The sequence below is a fragment of the Pelodiscus sinensis genome, chromosome 23 (genome assembly GCF_052426305.1).
Source record: "Pelodiscus sinensis isolate ZL-2025 chromosome 23, ASM5242630v1, whole genome shotgun sequence".
Classification (NCBI taxonomy): Eukaryota; Metazoa; Chordata; order Testudines; family Trionychidae; genus Pelodiscus; species Pelodiscus sinensis.
The window spans coordinates 24,842,872-24,855,993 of NC_143074.1; the positions used below are offsets into that span (position 1 = coordinate 24,842,872).

At 57.0% G+C, this 13,122-nt stretch overlaps 1 protein-coding gene across 3 annotated transcripts in view; it reads left to right on the top strand.

The window, feature by feature from the left end:
- ADGRD2 (adhesion G protein-coupled receptor D2) overlaps positions 1-13,122 on the top strand; it is an 81,134-nt gene that overhangs the window by 12,253 nt on the left and 55,759 nt on the right. Inside the window, exons 1-5 of one of the 3 annotated variants that reach the window (XM_089773000.1) lie at positions 3,565-3,643; positions 9,196-9,269; positions 9,991-10,054; positions 11,256-11,492; positions 12,285-12,938. In XM_089773000.1, coding sequence (XP_089629126.1) covers positions 9,222-9,269; positions 9,991-10,054; positions 11,256-11,492; positions 12,285-12,938 — 1,003 coding nt within the window. In that variant the 5' untranslated portion in view covers positions 3,565-3,643; positions 9,196-9,221. Of the gene's footprint in view, positions 1-3,564; positions 3,644-3,673; positions 3,923-9,195; positions 9,270-9,990; positions 10,055-11,255; positions 11,493-12,284; positions 12,939-13,122 lie in introns of those variants that run through there. The other 2 variants (XM_089773001.1, XM_075905672.2) reach the window with 2 other exon arrangements.

The following is a 13,122-nucleotide window of genomic DNA, read 5'->3' on the forward strand; positions in this document are numbered from 1 at the left end:
AGGGGGTGGAATCTCCATCCCTAGGGGTGTTTAAGTCTCAGCTTGACAGAGCCCTGGCTGGGATGATGGAGTTGGGGTTGGTCCTGCCTTGAGGATCTGATGCCTCCTGAGGTCCCTGCCAGCTCTAGGATTCCAAGGCCGCTCCTCTCAGCGGAAGTTCTCTGCAGTGTCCGGGGGAGATGCAGGACGTTCCGGGCGAGTGCATGTGCAGGGGCTTGCAGTTGTCCGTGGAATGATCCCCATTGCTTGGGTAGGGTTGTGGAAGGCTCGTTTGCTTAACTCGCGAGGCGAGCAGCTCTGGGGGAGAACGCCTCTGGCTCTGACGCCTGCCTCGCCGCCATTCTCAACACACCTCTTGCGTGGGGTCCAAGGTACGTTGTGGGAGTCCCTGCTGAGAGAAGACACAAACTTGCTTCAGTAAATGAACCTACCTGTGCCCTGGGCGGCTGCTCCTGCCCGGCTTCTGCAGCGATGCCTCTTGGAATAAAGGCAAAAATAGCGGAGAAGCCAAGAGAAAGCACTAAATAGCAGCAAAGCGGAAAGAACAGGATTCTAGTCCGACTAATAAGTCTCTCCCCCCCCTCTCTCGAAGGAATCTGAATCCCTCAAAAACCAGAAGTCAGAAAAACTTCCCAGTCTGAGTTTCCAAGAGCATGTTTCCTGTTATAAAGCTGTGCGCCGTGCCTTGAATACCCTGCAAGTGGTTTGGAAACTGGCCTCTACAATTGCTTTGCTGTGTCTGAAAGGTAATGCTTCTTCATAGCCCCAATACCGTAATAAATTCGTTAGACCTTAAAGTGCCACCGGCCTCTTTATTGTCACAGTTGCTCATTCTCCTCTTGTCTATTGAGAGATGACGGGCTTCAATTTTCTAGCTGCGCTCGCATGCAAGGGCTACTAAACACTGCCAGTTTCCTTCTAGTTACAAGGACTATAGAGAATATGCTTCAGGCAAATGCAGCTTCGGAGCATAAGTGACTTGATAGTTGATCCTCACTCGGACCAGCCTCTGTTTATAGTATTTGGACTGAAACCTCCTGGCACAAAACTTAAAGATTTTCATCCCCCAAGAGTTAATTGAGTCCACGGCGAAACTGTCTTCTGAGAGCCACGTGTTCAGGAACCAGTGGGGCTTTTTCTGTCGCCCAGCTCCGTTTTGGTTCTTTAACTCTGCAGAGGCCAATCACAGGACACCACTGTAAACTATTTGCCTGGCAACGAGTGACAGGAGGGATCCCGTGAGGATAACCTGTTGAATTCCCACCCTCTGGGGCAGCCGGTATTGGCCACTGTCGGCAGACAGGAAACTGGGCTGGATGGACTGTTGGTCTGACCCAGTCTGGCTGTTCTTCTCTTCTAGGTGTGTGTGTGTGTGTGTGTGTGAGCGACGAAGAGTCCTGTGGCACCTTATAGACTAACTGAAGTGTAGGAGCATAAGCTTTCGTGGGCAAAGACCCACTTCGTCAGATGCATGTAGTGGAAATTTCCAGAGGCAGGAATAAATATGCAGGCCAGGATCAGGCTGGAGATGACCAGGTGGATCCAATCAAGGAGGATGAGGCCCACTTCTAGCAGCTGATCTGGAGGTGTGAATTCCAAGAGAATAGAAGCTGCTTTTGTAGTTAGCAAGCCATTCACAGTCTTTGTTTAATCCAGAGTTGATTGTGTCAAACTTGAAGATGAACCATAGCTCGGCAGTTTCTCTTTGAAGTCTGGTCCTGAAGTTTTTTTGCTGCAGGATGGCTACTTTTAGATCTGCAATTGTGTGTCCAGGAAGATTGAAGTGTTCCCCTACAGTGTGTGTGTGTGTGGGTGGGTGGGTGGGTGGGCGGGGGGAGGGGGGGGTGGAGTACTGCTTCCCTGCCCCCCACCTCTTTTCCCTCTGTAAAAGGCAGACCCTAGAGCGACTCTCATGAGGTGGTTGAAAGCAGCCCAGTCTAGACAAGCACCGTCAGGACACCTGCATTTCACTGCTGGCTGTACCGATTAGCACGCTGCTTGCAGGAAAAACTGGCTTTCCCAGATGCAAAATAAGGGTATATCGGGACCTCTCTCGCTGACCTCCTAAGACGGGGCGGGGGGAGAACGATTTACGGCTTTGCAAAGTTCTCAAACTACCTCATGGTCTCGCGTTCAGCAGGAAAGCGCGGTCAAGTGCCAGATGAGAGATACAATCTCAACTTCTCTTGGCTTTGGCTCCTTCCCCGCGTCTCCTAGCGAGCCAGGACCAGAGGGAGCAAGGCTGAAGTCAGCTGCAGAGACCTTCTCCCAAGCAGCCGTGCTGCCGGCCAAGACTTTCCAAGCTTTGTGCAGCTCATGACGAATCTCCCCATCGGTCGGCTTACCAACGGGCAGCGCTGACGCCGCTGCCCAAAGCGGCTGCCTCCCCGATCCATTCTTCTGCTGGAGATTTATTGCAAGCAGCGGAGACACTGGGGTGTGATAATTGCCTTCGTTCCGGGATGGAGGCCCTGAAGAACAAAAGGCAGTTGCCCGTGAATCCAGAGCCTGACTCAGGCATTCGCTGCCGGGGGAGGAGAGGGACCCGGCGGCCTGTTGCTGGAGCAAAGCGGAATTGAGCATTAATCAAAAGAGAACCTCTCTGGGGCCCTGTGGAAGTGGCCTAAACACTCGAGCCTTAAAGTCCTGCCTCTGCTCGCAGGGCCCCTGGTGGGGACGTGGCTCTGACAATCACAACGGCCCTTCCCAGGTTGTCCTGGCTGGGAACAGCCGGGAAAGTAACTGAACGTTTGTGCCAGGTGCTGTCCTGTCGCACCCCGGGGCGCTGCCCGCTCCTGCAATAGGTCCCCGCTGGCTTTTGCCCCAGCTCCGTCTGTTCCTGCCAGAGCTGCGCCCCAGGGCGTCCCCGCTGCCTGTCACCTCTGCTGGGGACCTTTTGTATAACCCTTGTTCTCCCCTCTACAGCGCTAGGCCGGGACAGGCCGGCTCCGCTCGCTGAATGAGAGGGGTGCGAACAATTGGGCGGGGTGGGAACGCTGGCACTAGGGAGCTGTAATCGGCCTGTACGCACGTGGCAGTGGCTTCGTGCTCTCGCCTCCCTCCTGGGGGCCGGGGTGGAAGGACCAGCGGGGGAGGTGCCAGGCCCAGCGCCCTGCATGCCCAGGTACGGAGCAGTGCGCCTTGGCCTCTCTGCTTCTCGCTTACAACGCATCCCCGCACTCCGCGAGCACCGTGCCCACCTGGGCCCCGCGCTGGACCAAACCCTTGCCACAGGGCCTGTCCCCATGGCCCGGGCGGGTGTTAACAGGAAAGCCCCGCGTTAGTCTGCGCTTGGGAACAGAAACGGCTGGAGACGCTCCCGGGCTGGGGCTGCTGGCACCTTGGAGGAGCAAGGCAAAGGCCCCGTGGGGGGCCGGGCACGGGGTGGGCAGGGGCCCGAGTCTCCTGCCAAGTGGCCGGGGCGGGAGCCAGCAGCCCCTGGGGGAGGGGGCCGAGCCGGCTGGGAGCCCCGGGGCAGCGCGCAGCGACCCCCTGCCGCTAGCCGGGCCGGGCGGCTCCCGGGGCGGCGCAGCGTTACGCGCGGGCTGCGATTTGCATGTGAATGGCCCGGCCGGAGCCGGCGGGGCGCGCACCTGCCGCGGGCCGGGGGGCAGGGCTCGGAGCGCCCCGCAGCCGGCGGACGGTAGGAGCTGGGGGGCCGGCGGGGCGGGGCGCGGGCGGAGTCTGGGGGCCCCTCGGGGGCCGGGCACCGGGACGCTCCATCCCCGGCTGCTCGGGAAGCCAGAGCCGCCCGGCCCGGGGCTTTCCGCGGGGCATCCCCCGGGCCGAGCCACCTCGCAGCCCCCGGGGGTGGCGGCTCCCTCAGCCGGGGCGGGCAGGGGTCTCCCGGGCGCACCACTTGGCTGGCCCACAGTGCGCACCGCGTCCCGATTCCTGCCGGGGCTTGTGCCGCGCCAGAGCCGTAAGTACCGGGCCCTGGCCCCGCTGGGCAGCTCAGAGCCGAGCGACCGGCCCTTTCCCCGGCCTCCGGCAGTGGCGGGGCTCCGGGGTGTCTGGTTCGGTAGCGAGATATTTCCAGGGAGGGGGAACGGGGGGGCGCGCAGAGACCGGACCGCGGGGCAGTTGGAGAGCCCGAGCGGGGTCTGGTTATTTCATGCGGCTGGGGGGCTGCAGCTGCCCTCTTGGGGGGTCGGCAGAGGGGCAGGGAGCTGAGCCTGCCTGGCAGCCAGAAGGGGCGAGGGCTGCCAGGGGCCCGGTTTTGAACGCCCGTCCGGTATTTGAGCTTCTGGTGGGGAAACAACTTGAGAACCAGCGATGCCCGCGATTTTCTAGTCATGAGATAACATGATCTTGGGAACTAACTGCCCATTCATTATCAGTGGGAATAGGTCAATGGAGGGATGACAGGAGTTACCCTAGAGAGCTTTCTGGGTGTCTGGCTGGTGAGTCTTGCCCACATGCTCAGGGTTTAGCTGATCGCCATATTTGGGGTCGGGAAGGAATTTTCCTCCAGGGTAGATTGGCAGAGGCCCTGGAGGTTTTTCGCCTTCCTCTGTAGCATGGGGCACAGATCACAGCTGGAGGATTCTCTGCATCTTGGGGCCTTCGAAGTATTTGAAGGCTTCAATATCTGAGATCTAGGTGAGAGGATTATTCTAGGAGGGGTGCGTGAGATTCTGTGGCCTGCACTGTGCAGGGGTCAGACTAGATGATCACAATGGTCCCTTCTGACCTTAAAGTCTATGAGTCTGTGGGATGGGCTGTAGAGTGTGATGCAATGTCAAGTGTGTCCCCTTTTTTGTTGAAACCATCTGGCCACTCTTAAAGGGGCCCGTGTGGGCCTGCCCCACATCTTCCCAAACCTTGAATGTTACTGCGAGCTTTGCGGGGTCGGGGCGGCGGATTTACAGGAGCAGTCACAACCGTGGGGGTTGCCCTCTTGAATACAAGGGTAAAGGATCAGGCTTTTTGGGAGATGATCCCGGAGAAGATGATCTCGCAGCCTCCTGCGCTGATTTTCAAAATCAGACTCTCTTAAGCACTTTGCTGCTTAGTTTTCCATCTGGGGCAACGTCGAACTTTGGGAGATTCTGTCTGCTCAGCAGAAGCCAGGGGCTCCCCAGCGGAGAGGAGTCTGGCTGGAGTAAATGGATTTTGAAGCCTTGCAAGTGGATGTGCCGGAGGGATGCAGAAGGGTAACTGGTTCAGTGGCAGAGGCTGGAGCTGTTTCCGCCCACCCCTGTCCACGGCGATCCTGGGTGCCCCGTCCCCCCACCCATCCGTCCCCCTTTTCATTGGTTAACTGGTTAAACAACAGTGTCTTGGCTCTAGTCCCGTCAGACCTGCGAGGAGTTAGGTGGTCTCAGCACAGCCCCCGCTGACAACACAGCCGCTCGGCGCTTTGCTTTGTGTCGCTGAGTTGCAAGGCCGGCGCCTTGCCGGGAGAGGTTATTAAAGTTCTCCCCGGGTCATCGCTGAGAGATGAGAATGAACAGAGTCTTCCCGCGGATCTCAGCGATGGTCTTTCTACACTCTCAGCCTGCCAGCTGCTACTTGCTTGGCCTCTCCGAGAGGGAAGAAGTACGACTTGCAAGCGAAATCAGACATAAAAAGGAAAGAATAGATATCGCGTGCTGAAAAGTCTCGGGGGGGCGGCCGTGTTAGTCTGTATCGTCGGCAAAAACAACAAGGAGTCGTGTGGCACTTTAGAAACGAACCGGCTTATTAGAGTGGGAGCTTTCGTGGGTAAAACCCACTTCCTCAGACGCGTGCGACCATGGAAAACTGCTCGGGGCCTCATCACCTCCTGGTTTATACTTGGGGGAACCAACAGCTGCCTGAGGGATGTGCTCGGAGGTTCGATCCCTCGTGAAGCTGGACTGGACAGCGCGACAATACTTTCCCTTCCGATGACAAGCAGCTTGGTTTTCAGTTGGATTTTTACATGTTCCTGTCTGTGTCTGTCTCTGGTGTAAGTTACAGCAAAGGCTCGGTTACCTGGCGCTCCGGTAACCAGGGCGCCCAGTTAACCAGCATTTTGGATCTCTCCCAATGCAAATCTTCAGTCTAATATGGGGGCGGGGAATCTTTTTTGGGCCAGGGGCTGTTGGCCCACAGAAAAAATCAGTCGAGGGTTGCACACAAGTAAGAAACAAAACAAAACAAACAAACGCTCACTGACGTGGTCCCCGACTGAGGAGGAGAAAGACACTCGCCACATTCCCCTCCCACACCAGAGCCTGGGGGGCCCAGGCTAGTGGATTTTGTGTGCTCCCGCCCCGCTGTGGGTGGTAGGGGAGCTGGAGCACCAGCGTGGGCTCCCCAATGCTGGGGGGGGCCCTGAGCCTCAGGGGTCGGATCCAGGCAAGCCACGGACCACGTCTGGCCCCTGGGCCTTCGGTTCCCCACCCCTGGGTTAGTAATGGGATTCGTTTCCCGCCCAGCACATTTCTGCCATTGCACATTCTGCTCTCTGCTTTCGTGCGAGAGCCAGAAGACACATCAGCGAGCTGAAGCCAGGGGTTAATTCACAAAAGCAGCATCCAGGGTGTGTCCGAGTCGTTGCAGATTTCACCCAGTCTCTGTGCCTCCGACATCGGCAACGATCAATGCGGATACCGACCCCGAAACACGGTGGGATCCGGACGTGTTCCCCAGCTCACACATTCAATCCGGTTCGGTCTAGTTTTAGTGTGAACGTATTGGGAGTGATCTGCATGTGCGTGATGCGCTGCCCGTCGTGATAGGTCGTGTGAGGAGACCCACTGCGGTGTGGAAAACTGTCCGTGTGCTCCAAGAAACCAGCCGCTCTGCGGTGGTTACGGTAATATAAAACCAAAGCAAAGTGTCGCTGTCCTAAAATGCCCTCCGGCATCCTTCGGTTTCCACTGCGTGCGTTTGCTTTGCCACAGGAGACGGAGGGGATATTTGCAGGCCGTGTGGACATAACGCTCGTTATAGTCAGTCCTGTTATTGCCACATGGTCCTCTCCTCCGGTTCCCCCTTCTCTGCCGTGTGGTCTTTGGCCCCTCCCCCTCGGGCCATGCTGAATGCATTCCTTTGACTACAGTGCTAACTGCTGGGAAAACAATGTGTTGGGGTGTTACGTAGTGGGGGGTACCTTGCTGGCTGCTATGCTGGGCAGTGGGTTGTGAGTGACCTCCGCTGGCTGTAGCATGGCCCAGCAGGGCAGGGGATGAGTCATTATGCAAAGAGGGTCTCTCAACCTGTCTGACCAGCTACCCCCCAGGGAGAGAAACAAAGGAAGGTGGATGCTGCCCTGGCTGGGGGGGCAGGGCTGGAAAAGAGTTGGTTAGTTTCTGTCTGGGAAGCAGGGGAGAAGAAGCTAGGGAGGGGGCTGAGATTGTAGGGCCCAGCCACCCCCCATCGCAAGGGGAGCACTGAGGCCTCCTAGCCCTGGTTCCTGTAACCAGATTCCATCTGTGCTGGGCTGTATCCTGGAGAAGCAATAAACTCCCTCTGTTCTACTGGATGGTGGAGTCTGTTCGTGCCATTACGGGGGTGCAGGAGACGGGAAAAACCCGACACGCCGTCACATGGGGTTTTTTCTTCTTCTTGGGGAGGGAAGGTGCGACGGCGCGTTGGGGTTTTCCCGTCTCCTGCACCCCCGTAATGGCACGGACAGACTCCACCAGCCAGTAGAACAGAGGGAGTTTATTGCTTCTCCAGGATACAGCCCAGCACAGATGGAATCTGGTTCCAGGGCAGGCCTAGGATGCCTCAGCCCCCCTTGAGATGGGGGAGACTGGGCCCCTAAATTCCAGCCCCTTCCCTAGGCTGTCTCCTCCATGCTCCCAGACAGAAACTAAAACTCTCTTCCAGCCCTGCCCCCCGCCAGGGGCAGCATTCCACCTTCCTTTGTTTCTCTCCCTGGGGGGTAGCCGGTCGGACAGGTTGAGAGACCCTTGCCTAGTGACTCATCCCCTGTCCTGCTGGGCCGTGCTACAGACAGCAGCCAGTGGGGGTCACCCACAGCCCCAGCCTAGCAACCAGCAAGGTACCAACACTGCGTCACAGAAGGCAAGGACGGGAGGGTGTTTCAGCCCTCCCCAGCTAAGCAGTGTCTGTTTCCTCCAGACCTGAAGGCTGCTCTGTTAGAACCAGAGTCTCTTTCCCATGGCCTCCAAAGGGCTTTGATGCTAAAGTCTGACTGCCGAATGGATCTGCGCTTCCCTTCCAGAAGAGTGAGGGGGGATCTGGGAGCAGCCTGCAGGGGAGTCCAAAGAGGAGGGAGAGAGGCTGGTCTCAGCTGTGGCAGACCGAGGAGCAATGGGCTCAAGTTGCAGGGGGGGAGGTCTAGGTTGGAGATTAGGAGAAACAATTTCCCTAGGAGGGTGGGGAAGCGCTGGGCTGGGGTCCCTAGGGAGGGGGTGGAATCTCCATCCCTAGGGGTGTTTAAGTCTCAGCTTGACCAAGCCCTGGCTGGGATGATGGAGTTGGGGTTGGTCCTGCTTTGGGCCGGGGGCTGGACTCGATGCCTCCCGAGGGCTCTTGCAAGCCTAGGGTTCTGTGAGTCATTCCCCCCTGTGGCTGATTTGGAAAGCTAGCTGTCGAAAACGCCACGTGGCATGGTTTTCATAGGACTCTGGGTGCCAAGGACTGGCTATCGACCAATCGATTGTGTATGTTCAGGACCACCCCGGGGGGAGTGGTTAAAAACAGGGGATTGGAAGGGCTCCTGGCTTCTCGCCTCCGAGCTGTAATGCTGATTTGTTGTGTGTCTGTGAGCGAGTCTCTTAGCCTCTCTGTGCCTCAGTTTACCCACCTGTAAAATGTAGGGGTGGTACCAGCTGGTCATGGTTAGTCCCTACGCTGCCTCTTATCGGAACCTTTAAAACATCCCATTGTCCAGCCAGGGCAGTGCGCCTACGTAGAAACATTGTCAAAGAGCCCACTTGACACTATCTAAAGTCAGGCTATCTAGGCACCTGACTTTATTGGAGTAAAAGCAGGTCAGGAGAGCTCACTAGCCAGCTGGCTTAGGAGCTAATATTCAGCATCTGCAGAGTTACTGGCTTTGGGGGTCTCCTTTGCACAGGCACAATGTGCCCAGGAAAGCTATTTTGGCTTGTGGGCTCCCTGGGCCGACTATGTCCCGCTGAGTCTTTCCCGCGACTTCTGTCATGAAAGAGTTGCTGAAGCCGCTGGCGTTACTCCGAACGCTCTACGGCTGCAGTCCAGCGTTACCTAGCCGTGCTTTGTTCATTCTGACAGCCAGGGCCCGTTTCCAGCCCGTCGACATGGCCAGACGGCGCTCCGGACCCGAATATTGGTTCCTCAGCTTTGTGGTAAGTTTTACATGAACTTGATTGCTTTGATTAGTTGGATAATTTGAATGTTTAAGAATCAGGAACTGTCCCAGCACACTTCCCTAGCAGCCAGGCCACACGGAGCCTGAGTCTCAGAAGAGGCCATGCCGAGGGACATTGGAATAACCCTCCTCTAAAAATGAAATGAACGAACCCTTCTGATCATCCAAAGTATTTAGTCATTGACGTGGGCGGCTACCCAGAAGAGATTCCAATGCCACCCAGCTGATTAACAGAGCACTCACAGCTGGCAGCAACCGGCAACATGTGCTCCTATGGGTGGTGCACTTCTGCATACGTCAGTGCATCTAACACAATGTATTCTGCATGTTGGTGGAAAAATTAGAGGGAACATTGGCTCCATCTTGTAGTGTTTCAGCAAGATGTGGGATTTCATTTGGCAGATCCAGGGACTTGAATAATAACCCTTTGCGTCTAGAGCCTCAGCAGTGGCGAGTGTGATGTTTCTGGTTTATTGATCCTCCCATGTCACTGTGCGGAGGAGAGTATTTTGCTATGAAATGTTTATTTTCAGAGGTTCCTTGCACACGTGTCCACATACCCAGGAAAAGTTACTAGAATAGGGCAGCGTGAGCAGACACCAGGCTCCGAGGCTTAAACAGGGAACTAAGCAGTAAACGTGCCCCTCTTTGTTCATCACCTAAACTTTGCTCCCGCCGGTTGGTGTTCTCCCTTGCAGGTTGGTAGCCTGTGCAGAACCCTCTTAGACTCTGCTGCCCTCGCTCATAATCACACTTCGAAAGGTTAGTGTCCTAAGCAGCACTTGGTTTGTATGAGTAATGTCCAGCACAGACTCTATGAAAATGTTTGGGATTGAAGAGCTAATGTTTCTCTCTCTCCCCCTCCGGCCACTACCACTGCCTTTCTATTGGCTGTAAATTGCAACCAACGTTGTTTGGACCCAAATTTGATTGTGGGTGTTAATCTGTGTAAGCAAACTCCCAGGTTAGCAGGTGAAAATCAGGTAAGCGCTGCCTGACTGCTGGACTGCGTCTAGTTTTTCCGCAAAAGCTTGCCAGCTGTCTACACGGACCGCTTGAATTTCCGCAAGAACACGGACGATCTCATGTAAGATTGTCAGTGTTCCTACGGAAATGCTATGCTGCTCCCGTTCGGGCAAAAGCTTTTGCGCAAGAGGGCCAGTGTAGACGGCACAGGACTGTTTTGCGCAAAAAAGCCCCGATGGTGAAAATGGCGATCGGGGCTTTCTTGCGTAAAACCGCGTCTAGATTGGCACGGACGCTTTTCTGCAAAAAGTGCTTTTGCGGAAAAGTGTCCGTGCCAATCTAGAAGCTCTTTTCTGCAAATGCTTTTAACGGAAAACTTTTCTGTTAAAAGCATTTGCGGAAAATCATGCCAGTCTAGACGTAACCCTCATGTTTGTGCCCCTGATGCATTTGTGGGTGTAGACCACGTGGGAGCAATTTTATGAGTGGAAATTGCAGGTGTGGAAAGTGGGGGAGTGGAAGAATGGGCCCCAAGCTCTGTCCTTCAGCGAGTGTGAATAAAAAGTAAGAAAGGTGTCGGCCTCCGGGGTACGGCAGTGCATTTGTTGTGTCCTGATGTTGGTTCAGGTGTTTCATATGGCCACATAGGAGGCAAGGGCTGGACGTGGGGGAAGCCAACACTTCCAAGCACACACGCTGAAGGGCAGCTCTCTATGTCCCTCATCCTAGGCCCAAGGCATCCTGCTAAAGTCTGTCCCTTCACACTGTGCGGGGGAGAGAGTCGGCCTTGGATTGTCCCAGGGCTGTCTCACCCACGTTTATCGGTGAGCGGCTGCTCTGCCGTGTGAGACTGCCCCCCGGTGGCGCGAGTGGGTGTGTGCGTGCCATTCGTATTAATGAGGCTGTTGGCGTGAAGTCCGCCTGCCTCAGACGACGACAGGGAGAGGATGAGGGAACCGCCCTGGTACGTCCTGCAAACCGGCACATGTCCTTTCAGATGCTGGTGCTGCCCCGGCCACCGTTGCGGCCGCGGGAGAGGTGTACGAGTTCGCGGACGTCCCCTTGGACTGGTGGCATGCAAGCAAGCACTGTGAGCAACGCTTTGCGCAGCTGCTCACGGCGCCCGGGGATGGCGGGCTGGCTTCCCTCCGCAAACTGCTGCGCGCCCGTGGAGTGCCCGGCGTGGTCTGGCTAGGCGAGAGGGAGGCGTTCCTGCGTAAACCCAAACAGAGACGTGAGTATGAGAGAGGCTGGTGGCGCCAGGGACCAAGACACCCCTGAGCCGGGATCCTTCCTTTGCAAAACAGATGTGCCTGGAGATTGTGCGGGGAAGTTCTTAGCCAGGGGAAATGTGTGTTGTGAGTTGCATCGTGGCAGGGCCTAGGTGGGCCAGAACTGCACTGGGCAAGGGGCTGTGTGGAGGGGCCACTGGGAGCTGCCCCCGGGAGCTCACAGTCTAAGTACAAGACACACGGGGGGGGAGAGTACAGCTGGCCATGGAGTGGCACATCAGCTGCCTTAACGGTATCTAGTTTTTTGTCAGTATCCTGGCAGCAGAGACTTTTGGGGAGGGATTTTGGCCCTGGGGGGACGCAGCAAGTCTCCAGGCCCCCCGCTGGCCATGTTCTGCAGAGGTAATCTATAAGTAATGTGACCGGGGCGCAGGCTGGAGCGATGTGGCAGCGGGTAGTCATGTGACACGGCTGGGCTGAGCGTGGGGCAGGTGATCCAGGAGGCCTTCTCTAGGCTCTGCCTCCAGAAGATGGGCCGTTGGCCAGGAGCAGTTAATCCCGAGTTCGTGATTTACCATCCTGGTTGCTGGAAGTGCATCAAACTCCCCTTCCCTCTCGAGGCATCACGGTAGCAAGCACCCCGCCCCCTGTAGAAGTAGCCACGAACCCGCGTATTTATGGCCTTGTAGTGCGCCGGGATCAGGGCTTGTTCATGCAGTTGGGGAGGAAGTAAAAGAAACGTGGGCCAGAGAGAGGGGCGGGACTCGGTCCAGTTTTGAATGTTCTCTTGGCAGGAATTCACACGGCCCCAGTCCTGGTGTTCGGAAAGAAAACGGACACAAAGTACGTGAAGGTGCTGGCCAACTTCCCCACCATGCCTGCCGTCACGGCCTGCGCCCACCTCCAGTGGGACAGCAAGGCCCAGGAGATCTCCACCGTCTTCTCCTACGCCGCCCCGGCGTTCATGAACGAGTTCCAGCTGCGCGGCTTCGTGGACGAGGCCGGGTTTGTGCGCTTCGCCCTCATCGTCCACGGGCACCACTCCCCGTACCTGCCGGTGTTCCGCAGCGACGGGCAGTGGCATCACTTCTGTGTCACCTGGCAGCGGCGCAACGGGACGTGGGCCGTCTACGCCGACGGGAGGAAGGCGGCCTCGGCTGCCGGACTGTGCGCCGCAGGGCCGCTCGCCAGCCAGGCTATCTACGATCGGGGAACCTTTATTATTGGACAAGACCAGGATTCCCTGGGGGGCGCCTTCAAGGAGAAAGAGTCCTTCAGCGGGAACATCACGGGCCTGTTCCTGTGGCGGAGAGTCCTTAGCGAAGAGCAGATCGAGAGAGTCCGGGCGTGCCGCCCGATCGAACACGAGCTGATCTTTGGCTGGGACAGTTTCACGCTGGAGATTGAGCCCACGGTACAAGAAGTGACGGTCCAGTTCCTATGCCCAGGTAAGACCCGCTCAAGGCCTCCGGTCCCCAGCGTATGGAGCTTTCGAGGCTCAGGGTCTGGGCTGGCGATGGGTAACAAGCAGCCCCTTTCGGCCGGGGCAGCTGTCCCGACGACAGCGGGTCCGTGTGGGTGTGAGCGTCGCCCCGGGAAGAGAGCGTGACTAGCTGGGAAATGGTTGGAGGA